This window comes from Haliotis rufescens, unplaced genomic scaffold, assembly GCF_023055435.1.
Source record: "Haliotis rufescens isolate VD_foot unplaced genomic scaffold, xgHalRufe1.0.p SCAF_19, whole genome shotgun sequence".
NCBI lineage: Eukaryota > Metazoa > Mollusca > Gastropoda > Lepetellida > Haliotidae > Haliotis > Haliotis rufescens.
The window spans coordinates 66,981-77,375 of record NW_025963879.1 but is presented as its reverse complement, the minus strand read 5'-3'; the positions used below and the strand labels follow the sequence as shown (position 1 = coordinate 77,375).

The following is a 10,395-nucleotide window of genomic DNA, read 5'->3' as shown; positions in this document are numbered from 1 at the left end:
TCTGTAAAGAAATTACTTACAGCACCAATTTTCGAACTCCCCCAGTCTCGACAAGTATCTCTTAGGCAAGCATGCAAACTTTCAGTCAAGTAACTTAGTAGTTTTTGAGGAAATTGTCCCCATTACAAACACTATGCACAATGTAAAATAACATGGATCAAGGGCAAGAACTCTGTAAAATACAATTGACAGCACCAATTTTCAAACTCAGTCTTGACAAGTATCTCTTAGATACGTATGCAAACTTTCATTCATATAACTTCAGTAGTTTCTGAGAAAACTTGTTCCCATTTTATGTTGCATGCTCTAATTGAAAAGCAAGGAGCAAGGCCCATAACTCTGTAAAAGATGAATTTACAACACCAATTTTTGAACTTATTTGAGATCATGACCAGTAGCATCAGTGTGTAAAAATTTCATTTCTCCGACTTAAATAGTTTTTGAGAAAATTTGTCTACTTTGAGACACACTGACCTACATTTTAGCAATAATGTAACCTTAGAGGTATTATCCACCAACAAATAGTTCAGGAGTATTATTCAAAGTTTGCACACAAACATTTAGGCAGTTGAAGGGAAATTACATCATATTGCACGACATCACAGATTGTGTGTTTAACTTTCAGAGTTATGTTATTAAGGAAATTGTGATTGATTACACCACATTCTTGTCAAATTCTGACATTTTGCTTTTAATATGTGGTGCTCCAATCATTATCCCCATCAATCATTTTATTCTTTTGCTCATATGTGTCATCTGTTCATCAATCATAGAAAGCAGAACTCTAACTGAAACAGTCAGTCTAACAGTATCTAACTACATGCCTTGTAAGACATTTGTGGATTTTCTTCAACTGGTTGGGACAATGGCAAGATGAATATATATGAATAAAACATCCGATAGGCAAGAAAACATAAAGATAACGTGAGAACATTCTCAAAACAAAATACTCAACACCCAATAAGCCTTGAAGATATACAAGCATGATGATGTAAATATAACAGCATGCAAATCATGGGTATCTGGCACCAGACCCATCCTAGGTAAGCTAGGGTATTATATCACCATAATAATGTGACCCATTTGACACCATAGCTTCATTTTGTCCCATTCAAATTACATGATGCTAAAAATAACCATCCAATCAAATGACACCAATGAGCGAGTGAAATCCTGTGCTAAGAGAGCAATGGAGGTGTGACATCACTTCCTGCCTTATGGTGGCAAACCAGGGTATTCACCATATTACATTGGAGATATGATACACAAAATAATCGAGGTATAAGTGTAATACTTCAACTTAAAACAAATGAAAATACCAATCTCATTAAAATCAGATTTTTACTAACTCCTATATATGATACCTGCCTGTGCCAAAATTTGACTCCTCCATGGTAGGTGACAGGCGAACCCGGAGTGACCTTCCCGACCTATCAAAATGAAAGACAGGTGGGTTCTCAAGCTAATCAAATGCCAGCACCCCAAAACAATTTGGCAAAACTGCATCAATTCTGAAACTTCGATCTCTGCCGCGAAAAACAAATACATTCTCCATATTCCCGAAACCCTTTTGGGTAAACAGCCATAGAAACTAACTGTTTTAGTCTACAAGTCCTTATAATGAACATATAGCAAAACCCTTAAAAATGGCAAATTTCTACTAGTCCTTATGATACCTTAACTATTGGGCATTTTGGTAAGGACTATAGGACTAGTGCCAATTTCTAACACTGTGTAAAGATTCCATGGCTCTCACACATGACAGAATGTATAAAATAACAACATTACAATAGCATGGCTTCAAATTTTCGCATTTGGATTTCCTTGATAATATTTGTTTTCGAGATACAGAAATCAGATACTTTGGTCTGAATGATTTTCTAACATATACCAAGAATTTAGAAGCCTCGATGCTGATTGGCTGATTAGAAAGTTCACGACCTCTGGAGGTGTCTTCAGATCTTCACAGCAGGGAGGTATTGTATCAGATGTCAATGAGACTGTTGAAAATACATTTCACTTGTAAAATAAGTGTTACAATTCCAACAATTGGCAATAACATTCATCATACATAATTTTAAGTCATTGTCAAAACCTGTCTACACTAAATCCCTCCATCAACCGTGAATAAACACAGGGGTTTACAGACTCAGAAATGTGCATCTAGTATGCACAAATGTATAGAATGAACACAGAAAGATATAACTGCTTCCAGAGAATGCACAGTGATATTGATTGTATCATATTTTTGACAAGAAATATATAGTTCCTGTAATTTAAGTACCGTATTCGATGTAATAAGCGCCCCACTCTAATAAGCACCAACGGCGATATTTGCTAATATATTGGCTACTGAACAATCCCAATTAGCACCCCTTCCGATTGATCAATGTAAACAAGACTTACTTATTCGTGTATGATACACACTTGTATGTTATATCACCCTTAATTATGGGCAATTAAATTCTTGAAAAATATATCTGTCGTATGTAAACATTTCAGGCTGTTAGCATAAACCACGAATTTTACGATCATTCAACTCAAAATAATATTCTAATAAGCGCCCCCTATTTCTAATTTTGAGAGGGCGCTTATTACGTTGAATATGGTAATTATCAAATCTTACAGTACAGTACACTACACCATTTCACCACTTTACACAACCCTGTTAGGACTCTTGAAATTAATTACTAGGGGTCCCCTGAACCCTAGTTATGTAGGTCATGGTATAACCATTCTTTGCAGTGCAGTGATGCTATTTTCAATGAACGAATCAAGCAAAGTCCACACTTCCACAACAGAGAAGCAAGCGATGCTCAGACCAGTGAGTACTAACAGTAAGATTCACACAAATTTCATACATGGAGAAGCCTTTAAAATATTTAGGGGGTTCATTAATTGTTGATTAAGCCGGTAAACCATATCCAAATTTAAAAACAGAATTGGTTTATCTCCATTCTACCGTGACTAAAATGCGTTTTTTTTTATCAACTCTTTTTCTTTTGCATGTTTTCAGTGCAGGGATGTGTTATGAAGAGGTTATCATTTTACATGGTTTAATAACCACTTCAAATTTGTTTCAAATTCACCAATCAAATTACATCATATTTCAATGCATGGTAGAATTGACCTTCCATGAGTCATAAACGACCTCATCATATCAGTTTACTAACTATACACATTACTCCGCAGTATTCTTCGGCCCCAAAATCAAAATTCTGCGGTAAATGTTTGTAATTTCTGCAACGAAATTTGACCATTCTGGACACAATTCTGCAGATTTCAACCTTAGTTTTCATGACTATTTGTAGTTTTGACCTGAGGCAGGCATTTTCAAGACAAACTTATTCACGGCTAAAATAGCTCATGGAAGTGAATCTAGCGATCACTGGTGTACAGACATGCACTTTCAGTAAGCAATAATACAAAAGTCAACTTCACTTCAAAACAAAATAAATATCTGTTTACAAGTTTGAAACCAGCTTTTGACTCACATGATAAAATTCTGCAGTGCATTTGACAAATTCTGCAGCTGTTTAATGCAAGTTTCTGCACGAGTTCTGCACAAAAAGTGATTTGCTGCAAGATAGGTAGATTCCTGCACCAAGTGGGCATTTCTTCGAAATATTCCATGACCGCGGAATTGTTGAATACAACTGGGGCTGACTGGAAAGCGGCCGTGTGTACTCATTCATTGCATAGCGGCCATTTGTATTCATGCACTGCAGCGGCAATATGTATTCATGCACTGCATAACAACCATATGTATTCATGCACTGCATAGCGGCCATTTGTATTCATGCACTGCATAACAACTGTATGTATTCATGCACTGCATAGCGGCCATATGTATTCATGCACTGCATGGTGGCCATATGTATTCATGCACTGCATAGCGACCATATGTATTCATACACTGCACAGCGGCCATATGTATTCATGCACTGCATAGCGACCGTGTGTATTCATGCACTGCATAGTGGTCATATGTAATCACGCACTTCATAGGGAATATGTTTCACGCACTGCATGGCGACCATATATATTCACGGGTGATCATGGTGAGTGTTAAATGGTGTGTTGAATACGTCTAAGTCAACCTTATCCTTGCCTTCAAAGTGGGACTGAGGGTATCTGAATAAGCATGGTAATCTGCTAACTCTGGCTGTCAATGCTGTTCTGTAGAAGGTTATATAGGCGCCAGTAAAGTTCCTCTGATGGTTTTTGGACGGGGATACCATCTTCGGAGGTCTGACTGAAAGCACATTTGTCCAGGATTGATTTGAGTTGAGCCTTGATGGCACGAGGGGGATTCCTGAGTAGACCTCCGACGGAGTCCATGAGTTTGCCAAGGAACACATCCTGACACACACTCTGGAAAATAAAAGCAGAGCCATATTTACGATCTCACTGATGGCAACCAACATACCAGCTTTCATCACTTTATTGTCCATCAGGGACGGAGGGGTAGCCTAGTGGTAACAGCGTCATGCCAGAGAACTGGGTTTGATTCCCCACATGGGTATAATGTGTGTAGCCCATTTCTGGTATCCCCTGCCATGATATAGCTGGAATATTGCTAAAAGTGGCGTAAAACTATACTAACTCATTCACTATAGTCCATAATCAAGCACTTAACAGACACATCTTATTCACACTGGTAACTTATACACACTGGTACAAATATTAATCGTTAATATGTTTTTTGATAATAACCTTGAAATGAACCTATTACCCGGTACACCAAAGTGACCTTATAAGTTGTGGCAGTATCACTCCGGGTGTTTGTGCTTCTATATATCTTTTAGGTTTTATACCATGTGCCGGAGGCGAGGCAATGAGGGTCGCATAAAACATGATATACCGCGAGTGATACTGCTACAACAAATTTATCTTGGCGACATGTTTCAATCTGCCATTGTCAACAAATTCAAACATATTGAATGCTGTTTGATTCAGTTGAAGTCAACTTGTGCTGTGTCACATGAGTGAGTGAGTGAGTATGGTTTTACGCTGCTTTTAGCAATTTTCCAGCGATATCAACGCAGGGGACACCAGAAATGGGCTTCACACATTGTACCCGGGTCTTCGGTGTAACGAGCGAATGCTTTAACCCCTAGGCTACCCGACCGCCCCCTGTGTCACATGACTTTCATTGACTCGTAAACAATGTGCAGCTTCATGCTTCGTAGAGGGGTGCCAGAGATATTTTTGTCCCTGAGAAATCCATATGTAGCCGGTTTTCTTCGTGGCGGTGTATAAGGGATTTATTGTCCTGCACAGAAATATATTTTCCTCCCAGACAAGATACGTAGTATTTTATCAAAATCATGTGAACCAATCACATTCTGACACGGAGGCAAGATAATTATATTTATCAATATCATAATAATAGTTTGGGAGAGGCTTGGTTGGCATAACTGCAGTACACAATGTCAGTGATTTTATATTGTTCTGTTAATAATTAAATAAGAGTCTGTGAAGTTATTGTTGATAATATAGTTAATAATAAGAAATGTCTTTGGAGGTATAAGTGGGTGGGTGGGTGGGTGAGTGAGTGAGTGAGTGAGTGAGTGAGTGAGTGAGTGAGTGAGTGAGTGAGTGAGTGAGTGAGTGAGTGAGTGAGTGAGTGAGTGAGTGAGTGAGTGAGTGAGTGAGGTGAGTGAGTGAGTGAGTGAGTGAGAGTGAGTGTGTGTGTGTGGGGGGGGTGTGTTACGCCGCTTTTAACAGTATTCCGATTATATCGTGGCGTGTCAGCTTAATGTGAGAGGAAAGCCCCAAAGTGACGTGGGTCTCAGAGGTTTACCACTTCGGTCCCTAAATAAGCCGAACTGCTGTGATGCAAATGAAATACTGCTTGAAGCAGCGTTAAACTCAACAACTCTCTCTGTGAATAAGCACCACTCACCTGTAGGTTGTTGTTGATGCGCACCTTGGCGCACTGACCTGTCCCGGGATCACACCATCCACGGCAGTCAAAGAAGTCACACTCCTTGTTCCGGGAACAGTTCCCGAAGGCTAGCTCATCCATCATCTTACTGTCATAAAATACTGTGTCCGTGTCAATCAGTTTCACCTGACCAGTCTCCGAAACCCCAAAGTTCTCTCCCTTCACATCACACAAGTGTACAGGCTCATGCATATCCTCTTGGATCGACCATAAAATACCCAGAATGCTCTTGGCCACCTTGGCTCTATCAACCCAGGGGAGGTTCGTGAACTGAACATCATGCCCGAGCATCTCCCCTGGAGGGGCATACTCCATTAGATACAGCGGCCCACAGGTCCCATAGATGTGTGGCATGAACTGGTGTTCCTGATTAGCTCTCATCATCAAATACTCCCACTGACGAACCAATGACCATATTGATCTTGCTAGAGCAAACTGGCTGCTTTTATCATTTTTGTTATAATAGTCTAAATAATTGTCTTTCCACATGAATGCTATTGGGTCCGTCCCTTCTGGTAAGTTCATATGTAGGTCCATTTGCAAAGTGTCTTTAATCATGGTCTGCAGTTGATCAACTGATGGACCGTTTTTCTCTTGATCTTCTCTTTCGAAGGAGAATTCCTCGTTCAGAAAGTCAGAGAAGTTCTTGTGATTTGTTTTCAGGACAGCGCTTACTGTATCTCCTTCTTGACAGTAGTCATGGCAACGGACGATGAAAACTCGCTTTCCTTGACGATAGTTTGTGCATTGTTTATATTGTATTGTTCGGTCATTGTCACAAAGATGAGGGCACAGATCGCCAACTATACGCTTGTCGTGGTACATCTGACACTGAGGAAGATGGGAAGCAGGATAGTGATTATATAATGATATTATCCATGAGGGTAGAAACATTGAGTGTAATAATTTTCAGATATTTGTACATGTGCATATTGGTGATTTTGTACGCTGATTGCTAAGTTAAAGCAATATTCACACGGAATCATTGTTGACAACATTAGGGACTGGTCATTAATTATTGGGGGAAGTGGGTAAGAGGGAAACACGGGAGGGTCACTAAAAACTATAACAATTTCTTGGGGTGGGTCATAAAAAAATAATACATATATTTTTGAGGGTCATGAAAAAAATGGACAAAAAAAGCTGTGAATAAGTCATAAAAAAGCCTGCCACAATCAAAACACATGCAAAACTACTAAATTCACAAAAGCTTAAGCTTAAAAGTGTGCAGAATTGAGTGCAGAATTATCAAAATTTGGTTGCGGAATTTACAAAAATTGACTGCAGAATTTTTTATTTTATTTTTGTCCATGGAATACAGCAGTATTTATGATCAAAGCACCCAGTCAACAGATCAGTTAAATTCTGATAGTATTCTCTGCTCCCTGGGGGGCATACCAACCCAAACTACCCATCAACCATTCACCTACTATCCGTTGCCAGTTGTGCGTAATGTCTAAGATGTGAGTATGGTGTATCGTGAGACCTACATTATACTCACATACTGTTGAAGCACCTCCTTTGACTCCTGCTCGGAGCATTTCATGTCGCGGATGATCTCGTGGACGACCTGGGCTAAGTAGAAGCATCCTAGGAACAGCAGCAGCAGGACACAGATGATGAGAAAACGCTTCGGCCTTCTGCATCCCAATCCACACGTTGTCAAACGCATCCTACCATCAGCGATGTCCTTCTATCTTGTTGTCGTGGTGACTGGATCCAAGTTAAATTTCAAATTAAAAGATGAATAAATTATGCCTTTTAACATCATGATCAATTATTTGGTTTAAAAAATATCTGGCCCAAAATTAGTACAGCAGGTGGTTGTAAAATATGTTTCCAAAATTCATCTTTTAGATTAGTGTTGGTAGTCAATGGTTTGACACAAATATATTTCAGCAGATTCAGTCATTTTCAAACATTTGCAGAAAAATTGAGGAGACAATCAAAACATGTATCAATAAGGGTTTTGATTGGTTGCTAAACATGCTAAATTGGTTTCAGAACAATCTCATTCAAATCAGATCTAAGTTCTCGCTGCTGCTAAACAAAGATCTGAGGACATCCCATTACGGGTCACGTCAGAACGACCTTTCGTGAACTTTGACCAACCACTGAAATGACAAACATCAGCCAGTCAGAAAGCAGCTTTCTCGACGGTACTCGTTTCAACCTGGCAACATCCATTTCAGAATACGCTTGAAAAATATGTTGGCACAGTTCTCGATTAAAATTTTGAAAACTGAACAAATGAACATTCTGGAATGTCTAATATATGGTTGAAATTGTATGGCAGTGCTTCCTACGTACTGTGCAACGCCTCCTCCGTTCAAATGTTAGACCCACGGAAGCGCGAGATAAACGATAATTTTGACGGAATCAGTCATACGGGCCGTAACTGTCATTCAGAATACCCCGTTATAACGTTTTCGAGGTTGCATGATGAGAAAACACATTCTGACTGTCACTTTCATGATCTGGTAAGCGACGCTCTGATTGGTCGGATGAAAGGTTGTTCTGACGTGACCCGTAATGGGATATCCTCAGATCTTTGTTTAGCGATAGCGAGAACTAAGATCTGATATTAATGAGATTGGTTTCAGAAATGTTCATGAGTCATCAGCATGATCAGTGTTTAAACAGTACTGGTATTGTCCTCCAAAGAGATGAAAAGGACCTGATACTATGGCTTGGACGAGTTCAAATTTACTACCCGGGTACCCACAAACCCTATTACCCGACCCTACCCGGGTACCCGCTGTAGGTCTCAAGAGGTGTGTACAAAATGTCCGTTTGGGAATAGTTTGGCTGTAGCCCTGGAGAGAATGTATTTAGATACACATATAAAATGATCTGGACATGCAAACACTGAAGTTGACTGAAGTTACATCTTTATTCAAACATACAAGTCAGAAGGAATGGGTGCAGAGTCAGAAAGAAACATTAGTGACTGTAGTGTAACTATGGAGTTCTAGATATTTTTGTCATTAAACAATATATCACGTGACAGGTCATAGCAAAAACAGCACCAATTGGCAAAACGTAACCTCGCCTAAAGTGCAAACACTATTGCCCCGCGAAAACAGCAACTTATTTTTTTTAACCTTGGTACTGAAATACATGAAATTAAACTCACATTGTCACTTGGAAACACAAATAATTGTGAAATGATAAAACAAGATAACAGACCGTGTCCCGGCCCAAGGAAAACATATACTACAACTATCATAATAAAGCATGTTGCTACTACATAAATCGTTCTTATCGCTATTTAAAATGGAGGTGCCATTTTGGCCCGACAATTAGTTGCCATTTTCGCCAAATGGGGTGTCCTTTTCCCCTGAGAAATCGGCGACATGTTGCTGAGATGTCATTTTAGAGCCTGCACCCTACATGACTAACCACAGGTCCGGGTAGTCCTGTGGGTACCTGGGTCCTTCTCAGTACCCACCCGACCCGAGTACCCGAGTTACCCGTTCCAGCCCTAACTGATAGAAATATATAGGGTTCAAGATGCGACCCAGCAGTTTTAATTCCTGGTAAGCTAGAATACCCCCACATAGATCTATTGTTAAAGATAATAAGAAGAATGTCACGGATTTGTGATGTAAATTCATTTGAAGAAAAACAAGAGCCAGTCTACAAAGCAATCAGGATAAGAGAATCATTAAAATTACTTTTGAACATATTTTGCTTTTTGACTTGTTATTCAGACCCCTCAGGTACGTGTTCACACTTCCCACGTTATAAAGTAAACAAAACATGATTGAGGGAGCGTCAAATGTTGACACATGACTAAAGTGCCCCTAACCCCCCTGTAACCTCTAATACCACCCCACCCCGGCGAATTCACCGCATCTCGATTCTAAGATTTAGCATCACAAGACCCTATTCATAAAATCAATAGGACAAATTCATAACATAACTTATATTGTGGAAACAAGTGATTAAATTTGACTTACTTGTAAATAACACTTGAAAGCGACTGCGGATACAGTTGTGTAAATCAAACGTTTACAGTATCAAATCTATACCGAAGTATTTGAATCGGTAAAGTGTCGGAGAAACTGCAGAAAAAGACTACAACAGGGGTAGCTGAAAGTCTTGCTCAGTTTCAGTGATGTGTTTGACTGGCATGCATCGCAAGACCACTTTTGTCTTGAGATATTCCGACGAAACCTTGAAAGAGCATTGTGACAAACCTGCATACCGTTTCCATGGAATTCTCACACCTCGTGCACACGACCGGGCAGCTGTTTCCTCGCCTTTCACAACACTTCCTTATTTACATCGAGCACCAGGTATGAGAGTTATCTCCCCCTGAAGTAAAAGGGGCCCATCTGGACCTGCTAACCGCACTGCTAGACTAACATATAGTCTCTGAAATGAACATATCATACAGAAAAAAACAGTTGTTCAGTTATCTTAATAAAAATCTAATAAAA

General features: G+C 39.5%; 1 protein-coding gene across 3 annotated transcripts; it reads right to left on the bottom strand.

Moving 5' to 3' along the window:
- Positions 1 to 1,347: 1,347 nt before the first annotated feature.
- On the bottom strand, positions 1,348 to 10,247 carry LOC124142575 (divergent protein kinase domain 1C-like). Of its 3 annotated transcripts, none has more exons than XM_046511140.2 (4): positions 10,161 to 10,247; positions 7,452 to 7,663; positions 5,909 to 6,781; positions 1,348 to 4,374 (listed from the first exon to the last, which is right to left on the bottom strand). In XM_046511140.2, exons 2-4 carry the CDS (start codon positions 7,620 to 7,622, stop codon positions 4,156 to 4,158), a joined length of 1,263 nt encoding a protein of 420 aa, XP_046367096.2. In that variant the 5' UTR covers positions 7,623 to 7,663; positions 10,161 to 10,247; the 3' UTR covers positions 1,348 to 4,155. The 3 variants fall into 3 exon arrangements, with proteins under 3 accessions (XP_046367096.2, XP_046367094.2, XP_046367095.2); XM_046511138.2 differs by having other exon boundaries at positions 9,913 to 10,240; XM_046511139.2 differs by having other exon boundaries at positions 10,153 to 10,240.
- Between the last annotated feature and the right edge of the window lie 148 nt (positions 10,248 to 10,395).

Excerpts from the sequence above, each read along its gene's own strand:
- LOC124142575 (XM_046511140.2), bottom strand. The coding sequence starts at position 7,622 with ATGCGTTTGACAACGTGTGGATTGGGATGCAGAAGGCCGAAGCGTTTT. Across the intron at positions 6,782-7,451 it reads AGGAGGTGCTTCAACAGTAT|TGTCAGATGTACCACGACAA; the intron begins GTGAGTATAATG and ends CATCTTCCTCAG. Across the intron at positions 4,375-5,908 it reads GCATCAACAACAACCTACAG|AGTGTGTGTCAGGATGTGTT; the intron begins GTGAGTGGTGCT and ends TTTATTTTCCAG.